The sequence below is a fragment of the Lissotriton helveticus genome, chromosome 1_1 (genome assembly GCF_964261635.1).
Source record: "Lissotriton helveticus chromosome 1_1, aLisHel1.1, whole genome shotgun sequence".
NCBI lineage: Eukaryota > Metazoa > Chordata > Amphibia > Caudata > Salamandridae > Lissotriton > Lissotriton helveticus.
This window is the reverse complement of record NC_136057.1, coordinates 1,788,222,951-1,788,244,158: the sequence shown is the minus strand read 5'-3', so window position 1 is coordinate 1,788,244,158 and position 21,208 is coordinate 1,788,222,951. Positions and strand designations below refer to the sequence as shown.

Genomic DNA, 21,208 nt, shown 5'->3' with positions numbered 1-21,208 from the left:
CAAACACATGGCGGGGGTGCTACTCCTTTAAAGACCGACATTGTGTTTTTTTTTTGTTCTAGTGTCTTCGGTGCCCCTGCTTTCACTACCGGGGTATGCCCCCCCCCCCGTACCCCTACCCCACCAGCTGTTTTTAAAAACACTCTTGAGAAGGACTTTTTGGGATGTATGCTGTTTCTGTATATAGTGACCCAAGTTCTGTCAAGTTACCCAATCTGGTAGTAAGTAGATTTATTTTAGAAGCTGTTGTCATTTATTTAAGTTTTCAGAATGTTTAGTTGTTTGGCATGTGTTTTTAGGTCTCGCCTGTCGATGCGCATGCGCATCGAGCTTGCGAGACTATTGGGGCTTAACCACTCTTTAACTAACTTGCAAGGAATCGTGGCGATTCCTTGCAGTGCCCGTGACTTTTAAGCTCAATGCGCATGTGCATTGAGCTTAAAAGCGCGTGCACATCAGTTCCCTCAGCCGCACTCCAGGCCCCTGCTGTTTTCACACCCTCTCCCCGCTCCGCTCCGCCCCCTCCCCTGCCCGCCGTGTCGCAGATCACAGAAGCTTGTTTATCTACTTTCAAGCGCACGGCCGCTAGGCCGTGCCTCCCCTACTCTCCTCCCCCCTCCTCCTCCTACTCTCCTCCCCTGCCTGCCGTGTCGCACCTCTCCCCTCTCCCCGCTCCGCCCCCTCCCCTGCCCGCCGTGTCGCAGATCACAGAAGCTTGTTTATCTACTTTCAAGCCGGCATCCGTCCTTGTCCTCTCACGCTTGTTTTAAGAGTCTTCTTGCTTTCAAAACACTGGTCACCTGACTGCCAGCACTTACTTTCAGCTCTACACGAACAGACACTACTGCCAGCAAGTGCCCCTGAACTGTAAAAGTTTCCTTCTGCCTGAAACACCGAGCAATACAGAATTCTGTGCTACCAGCAATACTTCTCCACGCACCTCCTGCAGCCCTCGACCGTCTTCCTACGAGATACAGTTAGGCTGACGGGCTCCTCTCACCGTTCGGGTGAACATCTCTTCACCTGGCACACTTCGCAACATGCTCCGCTACAGCCGCTCAGGCTGTTCGCCATTCCCTTACTCCTGCTCACGGTTTGCGGCACCTCACGCAAGAACGCAGGATGGTACTTGTGCAGTCAGTGCACGCGCCGCGCTTGAGGCTTCTTCCACCGATCCACTTCACTTGCACTGGCCTGCGCTCGTGCAGTCACGCACTCGCCACACTACATGCTCTCCCTCCCCAAACTTCACAAGTACTAGGCACACAAACTCCTCTCTCTCCCAAACTGGCCCACCTTACGTTAGTTCACCTCAGGGATTAAACCTGTCACAGCCTCACGGTGCTCTTCTCCCCATTACCAGCACTAAAATGTACACGTCCTGACGCCATTTTCCTGGCCATAGAGCTCCACCGCAGCTCGGTCTCTGCCACTACTGTGTACCCACGCAAATTCACTTAGAGTGCTCTTCTCGGGTGGATCCCATCCTCGTCGCAATTGGAGTGAACATGCACCATCAGTTTCTTCACAATGGTTTATTATAAGTCAAGTAACAAGTGTGTGACCAACCCTGCAAGACAGGACAGCAACTGCCAAGACGGGACAGCAGTTGCCAGTCCTAGTCTCACCCATGACATGCTAAACATTCCATGTTCTATGACATCACATGGCTATGCTAGATCAAATTGGATCTAGTTACAACATACAACATTATACAAATGGCCATGACACACATTAGGTTCTGCAGGCGAAAACAGCCATTCTTGTGTTGATGTCTTCTGTACCCTGGATACATCACACTACAAATCTGATCTCAAAGTGACTCGACCTATCTCTTTTTCCCACCCTCCTGTTCTCCCCTCACAGTCCCCCCTGCCCGCCTCCACGCCCCCCTCCTCTGGACCCCTCCACCCGCTCCCTCCTCTTCGTCCCTGCTCAGTTCCTCCTCGGTTCTTGCTCAGCCCCCCCCCCCACCTCCCCCATTCTGCCCTCCCCTCCTCCCAGCGCTGCAAGGGTTACATTCCTTTCCAGCTGAGCTGGCAGAGCGATCCCGGGCAGAGCCGTCAGATTCGTGGTGGGAGCGGGGAGGGGGCAGAGAGCTATTCTCATAGAGGGGGGGCACAGAAACTTCATTATCTGCCTCCTTCTATTGCGAGACCTATTGCATTTCCAATGCTTGTTTTTCCTTCTGGCTGTGTCAATTCCACCCTTTTAAATAACAAGCACGTCCTGCTTAATTCTTTTCTAAGCACACTGCAGGCTCATCTTGTTAGAGCTATATAGAAATGCAAGAACAATTACAGTGCACCACATCCAGCCACAACACTCAAAACAAATACACATGGGTAAAAGACATTTCCATTTACAACGCTAATAGCTCTAACTCTTGCAAATGCGAGACCTATTGCATTGCAAATGTTTGTTTCTGCCTGTCTTGTTGGCAGCATTCTTTTTTTTTTTTAATGTATATTTTATAACCGACTGTATTTTATATATGTGAGGCTTGTAAATAGGTTGCAGCTGCACAGCACTAAATCCGCCATAACTTTTGGCGCTTGTAAATATGTTTCGGCTGCACAGTGCTAAAACAGGCTGTTACGTTTGCCGATTGTAAATAACTTTCGGCTGCACAGTGCTAAAATAAGCCGTAACATTTCCCGTTGTATTTTTTTAATATGTGTTACTTCTAAATAAGATTTGGCTGCACAGTGCGAAAACACATCCTAAGGTTTGCAGCTGTATTTTATATATGTACACGCCGTAATGTTTGCCGCTGTATTTTATATATGTGTTGCTTGTAAAGAAGTTTTGGCTGCACAGTGCAAAACACGCCACAACATTTGCTGTCGCAGCATCCATTCTGTTTACTTAATTGAATATTTTACAAACACGCTGTAACGTTTGCTGTGGCAACATCCATTTTGTTAACTTTTGTTCTATATTTTATATTTGGCTGTATTTTTATATGCGTGGCTTGTTTTGTGTGCCCTTATCGCATCCTGAGGGCTGTGGGGAGTTTGCAGGGGCAACTCCTTAGTTTCTAGGAGGTGCGGGCCCTCCTGTTGAATTCTTCTTCCAAGGCAGGAGTTTTCTATGTATTATCTGTCAGGAGCGTGTTTTGTGGAAATGAGTTACTCATCCTTTTGTTCCCTCAGATGGCTTCTGGTGTGGTGTGCCATGGCTGCCCTAGCGCCGCTTTCATCCGCGGCTGCACAGGTGCTCTTTCTTTTCTAACTGGGGCTGCATTGGCGCTGCTTGTTTTCTTCTAACTGAGCCTGTTTGGGTGCCACTTGGTCCTAATTCTGCAACTAGACTGCTCAGGGGCTGCTTAGTCCTTATTACTGTAGCTCGGGTGCCCCTTGTTAGGTCTCAAGCCTAGCGTTGCAGTGGACAGCACTGCTTGCGCAGCGAGAGACCTCATGTAGGGGGTTTAAAAACGGACCTAGGAATCGCACACGCTCGTGCGTGTGCTTTTCGTTTTTCCCCCGGCTATTGGGCTTTGCATGCGTCTTTATAACAAAGACATCACACAATTTGGCAAAGGCGGGCGCATGTCCTGCCTTTGCTCCGCCCACGTCCTATTGGTGTCTGTTACGCGCAGCAGCTGCATCTGGTTGTAATTATAAACGTGTGTATAATTATCGCGCGTTCGCTTTGCTGCCACGCTAGCCCCCGCTCCTCTGTGGTGCGTGCGCAACCCTGGTTTCGAGTCCGTGCTTGTTAGAGCAGCGATAGCACAGGCATTCGTCAAGACCTACAGGAATATCCAGCAGGTGTGGGACGGGCTGCAGCTGGTTTCGTCCACCCTTGATGCCAAGGGGCAGCTGGTGCCTTCCGAACTGAAGGGGGCACCAGAGACCGCGAGGGCCTTCATGTGCAGAGCTGGCAGTCGGGTGAAGGCGGCAGCAGTCACCCAGTACCCAGGGTTGGTGCATGCAGGAGTCCCCGAGGGCCAAGGGTGGCAGGGTGCAACGGGCACTCAGGACCCAGGCTTTGAGGGGATTGCCGGAGCCAGGCTGGCCTCCCAGATCTTCCTCAAGGACAGGGGTACAGGCACCCCCAGAGACCAGCCTCATGACGAGGGAGGGGTGCAGCGGTCCAGGAGTGGCTTCACTTACCCCGGGACCCTCTGGTGCGGGGCTGGGAACAGCACCAAGAAGGACGAGCAACTCGTTAAGAATCCGTATCTGGCCGCCTTACAGTGCAGTGCCTAGAAGTAGGGTAAAGCACCCACTGCCCAGGATGCTAACCATTCACCCCAGCCCTCTCCAGTCTGTCACTCTCCCCCGCTCTCTCTAAGACCCAGAATCTCTTTTGGCAGAAACCGAGTCGGCTCTGCTTGTGATTTACAGCTGTTTCGTGAGAACGAGACTGGTGTCGCTCACAACTGACCAGAATATGAATGACTGACGGGGTTTCAGGAGTGACTGAAAACTCTTTAACCCTTCATTGCTATGCGGCATGCTTTTAATGTTACGGTTTGCAAGTTTGCGACTTTTCTTCAACGTATTCTTCTATTATTATTGCCAATAATAACTTTAATAATAATAATTAAATATAAAATGTCTTAACTTAAAACAGTAGTTGTCTCTGAGAAGTCCGCTTCCCCCACTCCCTCTCCTCATCAATTGCCTACTTTTTCCTACCAGAATCCGTCTCTTTCTCTCTTAAATGTTAAATGTTAAATGTTGTATACTTGTAAAGCGCACAGCTGCCCCAGCAAAGGGGCGTCCTGGCGCTGTATACCGCTGAGGAACCCTTCCTGGCTTTCCCTGTGGGATGGTCCCTACTGGGAATCCCCAAGGTGGAGCCAGGCATCCCCGGCGTTGATGGGGCCGTTGTGGAGATTAGGCAAGCTAATGCCCAGAGTTGCCGAGTGGGACCCCAGGTTAGAGTAGGCACCGGGGCGAGAATTGTCGAGTCCGCTGACCCTGGTCCACGACCCTGCCGCGTCGGGAATTGAACCCTGGTCCCGGGCCGACTTCTGCTCCCGGGTCTGCCGCCTCTAACCAGTGAGCCACACCACTCCACTTACAGAAACAAATGTCTCCCACTCTCTCGGAATCCGGTGTCTCACCCGAGAATGATGTCGCGCCCTCACCTCCACTCAAATTGCAGTCTCTCTTGCTCTCTATCTCGCGGTCTCTCTGCACTCTCTGCCCCATCTTAGACCGTGTGTTCATAAACTCCTTATTTCTTTATCGCTCCCGCCTCCGCCTTCCCCAACAAACTCTCGCAGAATCAAGCGTCCCCCTCTTCGCTAGATCCCAGAGACTGCACTTCTCTCACAACCCAATATTCCCCCTGCCTTCATCCAAAACACAGCCTCCCCTTATCGTTTCAGAAACAGTGCCCCTCTCCTCTCATAAAACAGTGACTCGCCCTCTTCTTCCCAGATTCCAGCCTCTCCCTCCTCCCCATCACAGTCCAATGTCTTCCACCTCCTTTGATGAACCAATATCACTCGCTCTCCCCTCAAACAGGCTAGGGTCCTCCTCTGGACATATTATCCAAGGCCACTCCTCTGAGAATCCAGTGTCTTTCCCTCTTTCCACAACCCAGGTATCTCCCTCTCCTCTCTGAATTCAGTGTCTCTCGGTCTTCCTTTCAGAAATCAGCGCCCTGTGCTCTCACATAATCTAGTGTCTCTGCCTCTATTTTTCAGAAATCAGCACCCCGTGTTCTCACGTAATGTAGTGTCTCTGCCTCTATCTTTCAGAAATCAGCGCCCCGTGTTCTCACGTAATCTAGTGTCTCTGCCTCTATCTTTCAGAAATCAGCACCCCGTGTTCTCACGTAATCTAGTGTCTCTGCCTCTATCTTTCAGAAATCAGCGCCCGTGTTCTCACGTAATCTAGTGTCTCTGCCTCTATCTTTCAGAAATCAGCGCCCCGTTTTCTCACGTAATCTAGTGTCTCTGCCTCTATCTTTCAGAAATCAGCGCCCTGTGTTCTCACGTAATCCAGTGTCTCTGCCTCTATCTTTCAGAAATCAGTGCCCCGTGTTCTCACGTAATCTAGTGTCTCTGCCTCTATCTTTCAGAAATCAGCGCCGCGTGTTCTACCGTAATCTAGTGTCTCTGCCTCTATCTTTCAGAAATCAGCGCCCCGTGTTCTCACGTAATCTAGTGTCTCTGCCTCTATCTTTCAGAAATCAGCGCCCCGTGTTCTACCGTAATCTAGTGTCTCTGTCTCTATCTTTCAGAAATCAGCGCCCCGTGTTCTACCGTAATCTAGTGTCTCTGCCTCTATCTTTCAGAAATCAGCGCCCCGTGTTCTACCGTAATCTAGTGTCTCTGCCTCTATCTTTCAGAAATCAGCGCCCCGTGTTCTCACGTAATCTAGTGCCTCTGCCTCTATCTTTCAGGAATCAGTGCCCTCATAAAAGTTTACTTTCCATTCCGTCTGTAATGCAACTGGTGCTCATGTAAAGCACTCTGATACCTATGGGTCGAATTCGCGCTATATAAAACAGCAACAAAAAAACAAGTCAATAGGTCTCGCATTACTGAATATTTGAGCTATTGGTGTTGCATTATTATTAGCAATGCCAATAGCTCAAACTTTAATAATGCGAGACCTATTGCATTGCAAATGCTTGTTTTTCTGCCACTGCTCAGGTGCCACTCACTACCTGGCTGCTCCAATGCCACTTTATACTGGGGCACGGCTTTCTAGCACCGCGGCTGTACTGGCACTGCTTCCGTATTATTACTGCGTCTGCACATGTCCAGCTAACTCCCGTTCTGCACAGGAGCCATTTGTTTATTATTACTGTGGTTGCACTTTTTTATCCATGAACAGTGTTCAAGTCCTGTGAAAGTTTGAAAGAGCGCCTGCAGAAGGAATCACGTCTACTATACTTCTATGGCTGCACATGTGCTTTTTTTTTTTTTACCGTGGCTACCAATTTTATTTTATTTAATTTTTTTATTGCAGCTTTATAAAGTGCGAACACGGCCCAATAGTACTGGAGCGCTTTACATGAGCACTAGTTGCATTACACAAGGACACATTATTTTTTTGTAGGTACAGGGAAAGAAAGTGATTTGCCCAAAATCACAGGATATTGAGCCAACGCCGTCATTTAAAAAACACCACAATTAGCGGGGCTTTAGGTTTAGCCACTTTACATGTAATTATTTGCGTTTAGTTGAGGAATACCTTTTAAAATGTAAAATAAACACCAGCGTGATTGTTGCTGCTCTCTCATGGAGTCATTGGAAGAAAACGCACTACATTTCCCAGCGTGCATTAGGCTGTCCTTCAGAGCTTGGGGCTTGTTTTATATGCAACCTCAGATGTCCAATAAGACTCGCATGATCTCTTAAGGGAGTAAATAAGTGATCAACAAATTGTACGTGCTTTCTATTTAGAAAATTTTTAATCACCCTCAGATGATTTTATTTTCATTAATTTGTAATTACTGCCTTAAAGACTAGGAGACCATTTCACCCCACCTCTGTTCTAAGCTCAGAAGTAAAATTCAGACCCTCTTCCACAGATTAGGACTTATACCTGTACTTTGCAATTCCTGCCCCAAGGTTAACTTCACTGTACCACACGAGGCTGCTCTAGCTTCGTGCCAGTTATGTAATATTTCAGATCTAAAGATAGTTGGCATAATTAAACTTCCAGGCGGCTTTGCGCCTGTGAACCAAAGTTCAAAGATTAAATTGCTTCCTGAATAGTTATCCAAGAACAGATCACAACTGGTCTGGTTCTTCGGAGACATCCTGAACTGGAATTTGCCTTTTGTAAATTCAGTGCATAGATTACAGCAGGAGGTGTGTTAAATCTGTCATTTTATTGTGTTAAGCATAACTTGCCCCTTATACTAATTCTTCAGACTGTTTAATACTCTAGTGATGCAGTCGCACACAGATGGTTATAGTGCTTTTGACTTGCATTGAGGCACTTTTCTTTCTGTCTGTGCTCTAAAAAGCATTGGAATGTGTCCAAAAATATTTCCCAAGGGAAGCATGTATTCCTGATTCGGACTGCATGACCCAGTGTGTAGTAATTGTACAGTTCTTCAATCCCTGGCGGAACAGCAACCAGGATAATATGCTGCATGGATAAACACTTACAAGGTCCAACTGTGAGACCTATTGGCTATGCTAATGCTTGTTGCATACAGCTTCCAACAATGCTCCACTGTTCTCACCCAATTAGTGTGTGTGTGTGCCCTGATTGCCAGAGTGCTATAGACATTATTTCCCTCTTCAGTGGACCAGCTGTGATATATTATGCTTTAATCATCAGTGTCTTAGATAACCACATGACACACTGCCAAGTAATACAGCTCCAGGCCAAGTCATACAGTTTCAGGTCAGGGACTCTTCAGACCGCCCTTCGCTCTTGGCAACTTCAGTGTCTTAAAAGTTATTCTAGGACTATTCGCCCCCCCCCCATATCAGCCTACCCAATTGGGAATCTAGTTCTCAGGTGGTCCTTCTCTCCGTCCTCCCCTCTCCCTATATCAATCTACCTCCCACTGCACCTCTCTCTCCTCATCTCCCTTTCCCCCCGATGCCTGTCCCTCTCCCTGCTTTTGATCCTTTCCATGATGAGGGATCCATACATTTCCTCCTCCCATTGATGTATGTGGCTAAAATAGATGAGGACTGCAGCTGTTTCCTCCACAGAATGACGTCTTGCCAGCTGAAGATGTGGGTTTTAATCACTGTATCTTCAGGAGCATCTCACTTTCTCATCACTAGGGCGATCAACAATGGCTTGTTGGACACCTACCAGCTGAAGTCTCTCGATGGGCTCCTTGAAGGTGACCTTGAGAATCTAGCCCTTGTCAAGGACGCTACAGGTCGCCTGCACGTCAGCCATAAGCGCTACCTGGAGCGGGACCCACAGGCCTTTCCGCAGGACGAGCTGGACAACTTTGCTGCCCGTGAGGCCTATGATCGTGTCATCCGCTGCCTGGGCTGGGACTTCGACTTCTCCATTTTTGACAAGTATGTGCCACAGCTGGCCAAGAGTGAAATAAATGCAGGCTAAAGTCAACAGCCATTCTATCTCTGTTATCAAAGAATGATAAACAAAATTGTAACATGGGCCACAGGCACTCTACTCGAAATGATTGAAGTGATTTCAGGATACCCACAATTCACCTAGATAGCTCCCCAAGATTGGTCTTAGTACTTTCAAGATAGACTCTAAGCATGGCTTTTCCAGTGTAGGTCTTGGAGGGCCTATTCCATGCAAGGTTGTTAGACTAACCACTCATTGTGTCAATAAGTTCCATTCAATATACTTTACTTAGAATTATCTTACAAGGGTAGCCTCAGAATCGGTCAGATAACTGGCCTATGTTGTTTACCCATGCTCTTATCTGTAGCCAGGTTACATCATCGGTTACCCACAATACATCAGCAGTTCGACAAAACAACCCAGGACTGACATTGTAACCACGGGAAGACACATACATTCTTGTTATGGTGACACCGTAAATGACACATTATGGGCAATGACCTTAGCAAGATGACAACTATAGCCATGGAGAAACCGCAGAGTTTAGATAAGGTGACATGCGTGATTATCCAATCTGCACAGGGAGTGCCTCAGAAGGTCACAGAGAAAATCTGCTGTTCCCAACACGTCAATGCAAGATGACATCGCAAAATGGCCATGATTTACGTTAATCTTCTATTCAGTTAATGTTAACAAGGAAAAACATATTTGTTGAAATGCATTCAGGTTATCGCATTCTTATTTTCACATACAAATATCAGCCTAGGGATCAGCCCAGCTCCCTAACTGTTTCTGTTTCTTTTCTCTCAAAGATACACCCCAAAATAGAAATTAATAAAGTTTTGCAAAGTTTTATCAATTATTTTCTGTTATTTAAAACACTGCCTGCTTGGGAAAAGGTGTTGGCTTAGTAGTAATGTAAGAGTTTGTTAACAAGACAAGCCTCGCCAGCACTTTTCAGCACTATACTTCTTCCAGGCGAGCCAGATTAATTTTTGTCTATCCTTTTTTCAGAACAGTAAGGCTGGCATCGGGCACTGGGCGACGCAAGAAGTACCCCCTGCTGAAGCCCAGCTATGAGGCCCGATCTACTGCTGGTCTCTTCGTACTGGGCACAGCCAGCCACTCTATCGACTTTCGACGATCGGCCGGCGGCTTCATCCATGGCTTCCGCTACACAGGTGAGTACCTTCTGGTACCCAGTAAATGGCAAATGTGTACATAGTACCTCTTAGAAGAGCGACTTGCATCTGCTGGCAGTATAGCAGACTTTGGCCTCTTATAAGTCTAAGTCTTTTTTCAGGACCTATTGCTTACAACACATATAGAGGGAGCTTTGGGTCAGCCCACTTAAGCCATTAGCTTTTTCGTATCAGCTTTGTTCAGCCATTTGCTTTAGGCATTATCAATCGCATCTTAGATCAGCCCCAAGGAGTTTCTTAACGTCGTGCTGTTGGCTGTCTAGTTATCATACTGCCTCTTAAGGAGTGCTTGCATTACAAAGCATAAGAGACGTTTTTACATCTTAAAAAAACCACAGCCATCAGATTTTTTAGTCTCATTCACGTTTTTGTCACCTATACACAGTGTATACAGAAAGCAACACTTTCTCTGTATTGTGAGCATTTTATTTTTTACATGGGCTCATTCATTAAAAATATGAACTTTTGCACCTCAGTGCATTTTGTGTATATAACTTCATCAAAGAGATTAAGTTTAACTTCACGGTGAACATGTATGCATCCTGTCCCGGATCATACCATTCCACACGACTTTACAATTATATCTTTGTCTTTGGCAGACTGGAAAAAGGCCTCTGGTTACCAAAGGCTATTCAAGGCCTGTTGTAAAAACAAGCATTTGCAGTGCAGTAGGTCTCGCATTACTGAAAGTTTGAGCTATTGGCATTGCAAAAAATAATGCAATACCAATAGCTCAAATTCTCACTAACGCAAGACCTATTGCATTGCAAATGTTTGTTATGTCCTGCAGCGGGCATTTTTAAATACTTTTTATCAGGGTTTAAGTGTGAGCCTGACTGTAACATAGCCACCGAATTGCTTTCTAATCACATCTTCAATTCCATGCTCTCACCGATGAGACAAACACTGTCACCTACCAATATTGACACCAATACCATCACCATCACCACACCACGAGTTACTACACAAAAACCCTCAAGGGCAATTTTAGCCAAACCAAAATTGAACTAGCAAAAGTATTGACTTATGTGGGAAAAACCTGTCGGGTCATGCCATTTGAAATGTAGGCTGTATGTTGATGTACCACAACTATTTGAGCATTTAAACATAGTATTTTGTAGGTCTCACCTTTCAGATAGCACAGCTGACTGTTGGTGAAAATATCTATTGTTAGCGTTTAGTGGATCTAGAGCCTTCCCATTGATTAACATTGGTTGGCTTTACTGTCACTCTTATTTGCTTGCGTTTTAGTTAAAAACACGTGTGGGCTTTCCTTCCTCTTCTTGTGTGTCTCTCCCCTGGAGCATAGATGCAGTACTTATGTCCTTCCAATGCTTGGTTTTCAAGTACTACTTTTTTCTTTATTGTTAATCACTCCAAGAGAGTGCTTGTGTTTTTCAGCGGTCTTCCACCTGTACTTCTGTTTCTTGACTGCTGGTGCTGTTGCTTTCTCTGTCACCTGTGCGCTTCTCTCCGGCCATGTCCATGTCACGCTCCTGTACGTCTCCCCCAAGCGTTGCTTTCTGGCCCATGTGCTCCTCCCCACCCGCTCCATGATGTTCTCTCGCCTGTTGCTTCCCCCCCCAACCCCAACCTCCGTGTTACTTCCCACCTCCCGCACCCTGGGTGTTACCCCACCCTCATCCTTTTCGATTCTTCCCTCCACCTGCACCCTACATGTTGTATCACCCTACCCAATTTCCTTTGTGATGCTTCCATCCGTGTGCATCCTTTGTGATTCTCCCCCCTCAAACGTGACATCAGTATTATGCCTACCTCCCCCTTCCCCCCCCCCCTCCCAACTGCGTCCTTTGTGATGCTCTGGGGATGCTGTAGATCATTTGCTAAAAACCAGTGGCAAAATCAAAGAGTTCCAAAGGCCATTTCTGTTGGTTTTGTCAATACTTGTGAAATATCTTTTATTTGCAATTGTTTTCTTACAGATTGCCTGCTACATTCACCCTCAAAATAGGCACCCTACCTTAAATAATATACAATGACCAGTGTGAACTGGAAGATATGCAGATTGTCCATTATAATACTGGGTTTTTCACCCAAAGTGTAGAAAATGTTTAACAAAGAGAAAAAAAACAAGCACTGGCATAGCCAATAGGTCTCACCTTTGGGACCTTATGTGTTTAGCCAGAACTTGTGGCTGCTGTGCATCATGTTGAAAAGTTATAATAAAAAGTGTTAAGAATTTGTCTTACCTTTATACAAACCAAGATGACATTATATACAACTGAACAAACTGATTAAAAAAAGATTTTAACATACAAATGTCTTGTAGTTTTTTTTGTACTTGCACTGCTGGCAACTTCTTCCTGCCCATAGTTGCCTTCACTTGGCCTCAGGTTGAGCTCATTTGGTGCTGGACATTTTCTGCAGATAACATAAGCCTGTTGGAAATAAAGTGCATTGTGACTTGCTTTCCCCCTATCTCTCACAGTGCGAGCCCTACACCGTCTGTTGGAGCACCGCTATCATGGGGTCTCCTGGCCCGCGACACAGTACCCCATCACCCAGCTCACCACTGCCATCCTGAGGAGAGTGAACGAGGCGTCCGGCCTGTACCAGATGTTCGGGGTCCTAGGGGACGTGGTACTTCTGAGAGAGTGAGTAACTGCATGCTCTATGCACAAGTGTTTTACACCCTTCAACACCTGTCTCTTGCTTGTGAAGAACCCTTTCCCACCTTTGAGTTGGCTGCAGAGCCCAGCTAATCTCACACCTACCTATAGTCTGCTGTTGCTCTGTGACACCTCTCTATTGTCTGCAGCGCCCCCTTTCACCAGTGTGTATCATCGCAGCCCCTTTCACACTTGTTTGTTACCTGCACAGTCCCTTGCACACCTGTTGTTTACACAAAGCGCTTCTCCCACCCACACCTGCCCATTATCTTCGCAGTACCTCTCACACGTCTTGCTGTATACAACCCTTTTCACACACCCCTTTTATCTGCACAATCCCTCTCTCTCTCGCACTCTCTCTCATACATAATCATCATCTCTCTCTCTCCAGTCTGTCACCTTTGAAGTCCTTTTTACACCTGTTGGTTACCTATGCAGTCCATCTCTAACAACAGTGTATTACTTGCATAGCCCCTCTCTTGCACACCTACCTGTCAGTCTCTTCCTGTGCCTGTGTGTCTCTTTCTGTCTCTCCCTCCTCCTCCTATTACCTCAGTCGGACCAATTTATTACCTTATGTTACCTGCAGAGTCCATCTATCTTGTACCTTTTATCCACACAGTGGCCTTTCACCCCAATCCGTTGCATGCACAGCCCACCTCCCTCCCTCTGTCTCGCTCTCACCAGCATAGTTTCCTTTGATACCTCTCTGTTGCTTGCACAGTCCCTCGCTGCATCCCACACCTGCACCGTGTCCCTTTTCATGCTTCTTTGTTCCCTGCACCGTCTCTCCATCCCTATGGCATATCCGTCATGTGCGCAGTCTTTTCTCCATTTATTTGTCCCTTGGGCAGTCACACTTTCCCACACAATTGTTACCTGTTTCGACCACCTCCTTCCTCATCTTCCTGTTACCTGCGAAGTCTGTCTCTCACATATTGTACCTGCACAGTGGCCCTCACACGTGTGTGTTAAACACAAACCCCTCTCTCTGACCTATTTGTGTCCTAGAACATCTGCCCATGCCTTCACAATCCCTCTACCCTCCTTCTCACCTGCCTGGTATCCATCATATTTTACGGCTTCACGGGCAGTCCACCTCAATAAATTGTCTTCCCAAATGCATTTTTTCATTTTCTCCAGTTAGTAAAAATAATCATGCATACCCAACTACAAAATATCACCTCAGTTGAATTCTAAACTATTGCCGGCAGAAACAGCGTGGTTGCCAATGTCCAACAATCACCCCATCCTGCTTTGAGGTCATTCACTGAGTCAAGTTAGGGCCTGGGTGTGAGTGTAGAGCTAGTCAGTACTATAAAATGAGAGCACTATTGAGCTGGTCCAAGGGAAAGTGCAGATTCATGTATGGGTCAACACCTGCTTCTTGCCCATTTCCTATTAAATTTTACAAGGGCAGTAACAGTCTTTGGAGACGGTATTCCAGGGAAGTTGTAGTTGTTCACTTTAGCCTGGGTGCTAGAGTGTAATCGACACTGAGCGCCATCTTGAAACAAGTTGTTTTGTAACACAACCCCTAGCGTATCTGACCCTAAGAGCAACCCTTCCCTGGCCACACTGAGCTTAGAGAAGTGCACTGCAAACACCACAGATACAGCACAAGCAAAGTACCTCAAAATAGTGTCTATAAAAGGGGCTGCATTAATTTTTCTAATTCTGCAACATTATCTCAGTATTCTGCTTGTTGTATTCAGCTACTAGCTCACGATGGATACACAAGTGTCAAGGAAATAATGTTGGTAATAGTGGCTTCTCCCTGAACCTGGCCACTTTCCTGACCTACTGGAACCAAGTTGATTTCTTTTCCATATCTGCAACCAATCTGCCTTCTTCCTGATAGCACCTTGAATATTTTATTCTTTTTATGATCTTAATGTAGGGAGTCCTTGCAGTTTGAATACTTGGAAGAGTACCCATTGGGGGTGCTGCCAGAACTGGAGGCCATAACCGGGAGAGAAGTGGAGGAAGGCTTGGGGCTCTTCGTCATCACCATGGAGTACGGCAAGAACTTTTCAGGCCCAGAGAAGGATGTCTTTTACTACAATCGAGCCGTGGGGGACGCCCAGGAGGCATGGCAGTCTAACTTCCTGCACCCAGTGGTGTATTACTACAGAGCTCTGCCAACAGGTGAGTGGAAAGAAGAGTTTCTCTGACCGGAGAAGAAATGGAAAAATAGTTTATCCCTGGGTGGTGCCAAGCTGAGCACGGTCGATCTGCCACTGCTCCTACCAACCTGAGCTCTGTCGCACTGCTGTCGCCAGCTGGAAGTCTGTCCCAGTACAGTTAGTTCTGTTCCACTGCTGCCACCAAAGAGAAAGAGAGGAAGAGGTGTGGCGCCGCGGACAGGGCGACTGACGCTGGAATCTGGGGATCACGGTTCGATCCCCGGCTCCGGCGGCAGGTTAGCCCAGCACCATGTGACTCTGGGCAATAGCTTGCTTAATCTTCCCAACGGCCCCCAGCGCCTAGAGACCCTAACGGGTGATTGTGCGCTATACAAATGTGGATTATTATTTCACAATGCTATCACCAGCAAGACGTTTGTCCCATGATCCTGCGTTCTATCCCACAGTTGCCATCAACCTGAGCTGTGCCCCATCGCTTTGGCCAGCTAGAAGTCTGTTCAACCATCCTGAGTTCTATTCTACTGCTGCCGTCAACTGGAGCTATGTCCCACTGCCATAGCTAACTAGAGGTTTATGTCACCACCCTGTGTTCTATCCCACTTCTGAAGCCAACTGGACCTCTATCCATCCTTGGCCACCAAAGTAAGCTCCATCCAACACCCTCAGTTTTATTCAGCTTACGAGTGTCCTTTATCTCGGCTGCCGCCAGTCTGAGCTCTGGCCCACAGCTGCCCCTGCCTGGAGTTTTATCCCATCACCCTGACAACTCTGTTAAACTGCTGTCACCAACTTGAGGACCACCCAAAAGCTACTACCAGTCTGAGCTCTATTCCACCACTGTTGCCATCCCAAATTCTGTGCCAGCACTATGGGTTCTGTCCCACCACCCTATCTTTTATCCCAGTCCCCTGAAATGTCTACCCCACTTTTGACCCCAACCTGACCTTTATCCGTCTGCTGCTACTAACCTAATGGCTACTCAACCGCTGCCACCCACCTCAGCTGTATCTAACTGCGTTCCCTAACCTACGGTCTATCCCACTACCACCAGACGTATCCTTCTGCTCCCACCAACTTGAACTCTGTTCCACTGCTGCTAACAATCAGGGGTCTCTCTCTACCCATCACTTTTGAGTTCAATATGACTACTGCACCTTACTACATCAACTGAACTACTTTCTAACCTTCATCACCACCCTGAGCTCTATCCACAATTGCAATAAATGTGAGTTGCTCCACCACTGCCAAAGTTCTGTGGTTTCTGCCATGATAACCTCCGGAAGCAATCACAATGATATAAAAGGGGATATCCCTGGGGAGACAGTTGGGAGTAGCGACATTCCTCTTTCTTTTGCCAAACACTTTATAGCTTTCTGATATCTTCCCTTCCTGTACAGAGAAACAAATGAAGCTGCGTCCAGAAAACTGGCCCCTCCCCCGCCCGGATGCCATTCACCACATGGTGGAGGACTTTCTGACAGACTGGACAGCACCACTTTCCCACATCCTGCCCCTCCGCCGCTTCCTTGAAAACTGCCTGGACACCGACCTGCGCACCTTCTTTGCAGGTACTAGTCCAGCTGGGTGGGGGAATGAACAGTTATAAATAGGTTGGAGTTATGATAAGGGAAAGATGGGTGAGAAAAAGAAAGTTTGGTGTGCCCTATTGCATTGCTCTTAGGGCAGCCTGATGTTACAGTGCAACATATTCCTGAGTGATGTCAGACCGATGTGAGGTTACTGGTGTTAGGTTACTGTTTCATATCAGGTTCCTGATCGGGTTCCTTAAAGAATGTCATAGTGTGAGGTTTGTTTCTTGGAATGACGTCATAGTCTGGTGCCAGTTCACTGTGGTGGTGTCGGTGTGTAATGTCAGACTGCAGAAGTGGAGAGGTGTCTCTGTTAGCACCAGGGTCTTGTAAAGATATAACAGTCTCTCTCCAAGTTTCTGGAGTAACTTTACAATTAGAGATCAGCTTCTCAGAGTGATGTCACAGTCTTACGTCGGGTTTGTGGAACGAGGTCACTATTTGCATACATGGATGAGATAGCGAAAACTATGATATCACTGTAGGAACTTTGGGGCATATGTAGGTAGGCGTTTGCGATTCGCAAACGCCCCTTTGGTATGTAGGTGGCACATAGCAAAATAAGGAATCGCAAAAATTGCGATTCCTTATTTTGCTTATAGCATTTAAGGAATCGCAATTTAGCGATTCTTTAAATGCTATGATGGGGTGCCTTAAAAATAGCGATTTTGGCATAAGGAATCGCAAAATACCACCTACTTCAAGTACATGGTATTTTGCAATTTCCTTTAAAAATGCATTTTAAAAAAAATTTCAAAGTGCCATGTGGCGCAGACATGCCCTTAGGGCATGTATGTGTGCCACATGTACATACAGGCACATTCTAGGGGTGCAACAGGTGTCCTTTGGACACCCTGGCACCCTTGGAATTGCGATTCTCACATTGCGATTTTCTCACAGAAAATTGCAATTTGAGAATGTATCCCCATTCATTCCTATGGGCCTTTTGGCCCATAGGAATGAATGGGACACTCATTCCTTAATTGCGATTCGCAATTTGCTAATCGCAGATAAGGAATGTAACCCCCTGATGCATCAAGCATCCATTTTGCGATTCCTTATTCGCGAAAAATAAGGAATCGCTAATAAGGAATAGCAAAATGCTATGCAAGAAGAACTTGCTCAAAAAATAGCGATTTCTTAAAATTACTTAATTGCGACTCGCAAATTGCGAGTCGTAATTAAGGAATACCTCCACATTCATTCCTATGGGCCTAGGGGCCCATAGGAATGAATGGGAAGACATTCTCAATTTGCGAATCGCAATTAGCGAATCGCAAATTGAGAATGAAATTTCAAGGGTGCAGGGGTGTCCAAAGGACACCCTGTTGCACCCCTGAAATTGATCTGTGCACATATGTTGCACACACACATGCCCTTAGAGCACGTTTGTGCGCAACACGAAACTTTGAAAAATGCACAAAAGTGCATTTTTCAAAGTTTTAGCAAATTACAATGAAGTTGAACTTCATGGTAATTTGCTACTCCTATTAGCGAAATCGCTATTTTTTTTTAACTTTGATGCATTGCATTTAAGGAATCTCAATTTGAGATTCCTTAAATGCAAGTAATCGCAATTTAGCGAATTCTTAATTTGCGATTTTTGCATTTGGGATGATGCATCCCAAATGCAAAAATACCGGTCGCAAAGGGGCAGATTCTGAGAATCTGCCCCTTTGCGAGCGGATTTTACCTTGATGCATCGGGGCCTTAGAAATTTGCAAAAAAATTGCGAATTATTACCTACATTCCATTTTGCTATTTTCAAATAGCGATTCCTTAATCGCTATTTGAGAATAGCAAAATGGAAATTACCTACATATGCCCCCTAGTGTTCAGTGAGGAGAGTAATAGCAAATGTATGTGATGGGACTTCGTTCTTATCCTTGTAAGATTGCATAAGCCTTGTTGTGCTGCCCGCCAAAGAGTTGAGCAGGCAAGGAACCCAATACTTGAAAAGTTTCATAAGATCCATTTGTTTCGAAACACTGTGCATTCTTATGGGAAAGTTGAATGTGGACTGGAGAACATTAGCATTTGGGTCATAATGTATTTTCTCCTACTTTGCCCCCAGAGTCCTGCTTTCTGTTTGCACTGACCCGCAGAAAGCAGCCCCCTTTCTGCCAGCTGGGCTATTTGAAGATGCAAGGGCTGCTGGGAAATGAACAGCTCTGGCGCCATGCTGTTGAGGCAGGACTTATGCAGAATTATACAACACCAAGCCCAGAGACTCCACAGAACAGTGCACAGTTGTGGGATTGGGTCACAGATCACTCTGCATCCAACCCACGCAACCATGTGAACCAAGAAGATGCAAAGGATGAACTATAATGCTGCCAGCTTGAAAGCAACAAAGGGTGTTTGTATGTTTCCTAGACAGGACTGTCATATTGATGGCTCTGAAGAGACAGGTTGGAGGCAGTCGACAGCTTTCTCTGGTTTATCATACGGATCTGCACATATTGATGGTAAAAACAACTGCTAGAACAGGGAGTGCAGGCACTGCTGTCCAATTTAGCCCACAAGTAAGACCTCTCCAAAGTCTTATACACCTACAGTGGTTATCACTATAATGCTGTTTACAAACTGTGTTTTGCCAAGTACTGCTAGTCCAACTCCTGTCACCCAAGCTAACTTTCCTCACCTTCCACTCCAGTATCAGCATCCAGATCCCAGAGGAGGCCAACACATAGATCCCACCGCTGCCACCAATGTAAACTGAGACAGACCACCAAGCATGCAAGCTGAAAGCATCCTAGCATATGTGTTCCACAAAAGATACAAGCATGAGTTTTTCCAATGAACACCAAGCATGACAGCCTAGGGATCGCACTTCTGACAAAGAGATGAGCTCTGGAAAGGACCACAGATCATGTCTGCACCTGAATCTCACTGCAACTACCAGTGAAAGGTGTGCAAAGAACACAGGACATGTGGGTACCTGGGTTCCATTGGTACAAACTCCATGAACTCTGACAATGACCACAGATCTAGTCAGCATTCAGGTCTCATAACTGCCACCAGCGTAAGCACGCCAATGACCACATGTAGATGCCAATGTTCACACGTATGATCATCTACCTAAGTGCAATCTGTAGAGCTTTTCTACCTCTGCTCATTAATGTGTGCTTTGATGGGCCGCACAGCTTGTCATACTCTACATCCATGATATGCCTCAATCAAAACTGCTAAGAACCATAAAGCTGATCGACCTCTCAATCTCCCCAACATGAGCTCTGTGAATGGCTGGGAAGAGAGGAGAGTGATGGTAGATCCGGGAAAGGAAGGCGACTCTGGCTTGCTGTGGTAAGAGAGGCTCTGAGTGAGAACAGGAACTGATAAGACTAAATGTAAAGCAGAGGGTGGAGGAATGTCAGAAGAGAGGAAAGGAGTGAGATAAGGAAGTGTTGAGAGCAAATTATATAAATGGGGAGAAGGAGTTGCAGGGGAGTGATGGGAGAGACAGAGAACAGGGTCTTCAAATCACAGAGGAAAGCACAAAGTGCTGGAAACCAAGAGAGTCAAAGCATAGTGGCATCAACACCAGGCTATCATAAATATTTGTAAAGATAGCAGGTTTCTACTTAAAATATTGTTTGCTATACTTGGATTTGACACTCGCTAGGAAGAATGTAATATCTTAACGTCTGTGGGTTGTGAGGAGTCCTTTAGACCGCTCGGTATCCTGCTGCTGCAACTCCTGGTGTGTCCTTGATGTTTATGTTATGTGCATATCCTACCCCCAAACTCCAGCTTGCCCAAATGCACACGCTGCTACAGATGCAAGTTTCTGTTTGATAGTTAGGAATCACCTTATAAGGTCAGGCATGGGGGTTTTTCTGTAGCCCTGGATGTTTTAATGTTATGTTATTATTTATTTGTTGAAGCCACAACAGCACTGCATCTTGGCACTGAGAACAGACAAAGGCTAAAAATACATAAAAACAATAACATTTATAAATTATGAAAGAGAAATTCTGCAGCAGATGATGCCTGGCAGAACAGGGAGTGCAGTAATATTGTGCTAATATAACATCACACCAACACAACACTCTTTTTGCAGAGAAGATCATTTTGTGCTTAGTTTGCATGAATGTGTTTAATTGTCTTGATTTTTCAATCATTCATGCTTTCTGTTTTCTGAGCATGCAAACCATCCTTTATGATATGTTCTTAATCCCCTTATACTTATACTTTTACCCCCAGGTCCCTCCTGTCCTCGCCCCATTCATAAACAAAGTGAGATAATCCTATCTCACCAACAGAAAAAAGAACGCAGTAATGCTGGCCCTACCCTAACCCCTCCCACTGGGAGTACATAAACGTACCTATCCCAGCATTCGCTCTGTTATTTTTTTCTGTCTACCGACAGAGTGGGACAAGCCAGGAGGCTCATGGTATACTTATGTTTCTGCTGCAGGGCGGGGGGTTGCTGGTTTGCGTGTCTCCTTTCCTGCCTGGCTTGGGGGGAGACATGCGGATTCCCTCCTGCTAGGTTCTTGTTGCTGCTGGAGGGGTCTGGGCTGCACCTCCTGGGTTGCCAGGCACGTCGGGAGGCTCGGCATCTCTTCACTTCGGCGAGATGGTTTCTAGGAGGAGTTCCCTTCTGGGTTTCGTTGCCTGGCTTCCGGCTTGAAGGCGGGGCTGGAAGTC

General features: G+C 46.5%; 1 protein-coding gene across 2 annotated transcripts in view; it reads left to right on the top strand.

The window, feature by feature from the left end:
• The window catches only part of FOXRED2 (FAD dependent oxidoreductase domain containing 2), a 62,148-nt gene extending 42,374 nt beyond the window's left edge, over window positions 1-19,774 (top strand). For both annotated transcript variants that reach the window (XM_078640495.1, XM_078640502.1), the window contains exons 4-9: window positions 8,723-8,971; window positions 10,002-10,168; window positions 12,639-12,804; window positions 14,720-14,967; window positions 16,364-16,534; window positions 18,630-19,774. In XM_078640495.1, coding sequence (XP_078496621.1) covers window positions 8,723-8,971; window positions 10,002-10,168; window positions 12,639-12,804; window positions 14,720-14,967; window positions 16,364-16,534; window positions 18,630-18,886 — 1,258 coding nt within the window. In that variant the 3' untranslated portion in view covers window positions 18,887-19,774. The remainder of the gene's footprint in view (window positions 1-8,722; window positions 8,972-10,001; window positions 10,169-12,638; window positions 12,805-14,719; window positions 14,968-16,363; window positions 16,535-18,629) is intronic.
• Window positions 19,775-21,208: the final 1,434 nt, after the last annotated feature.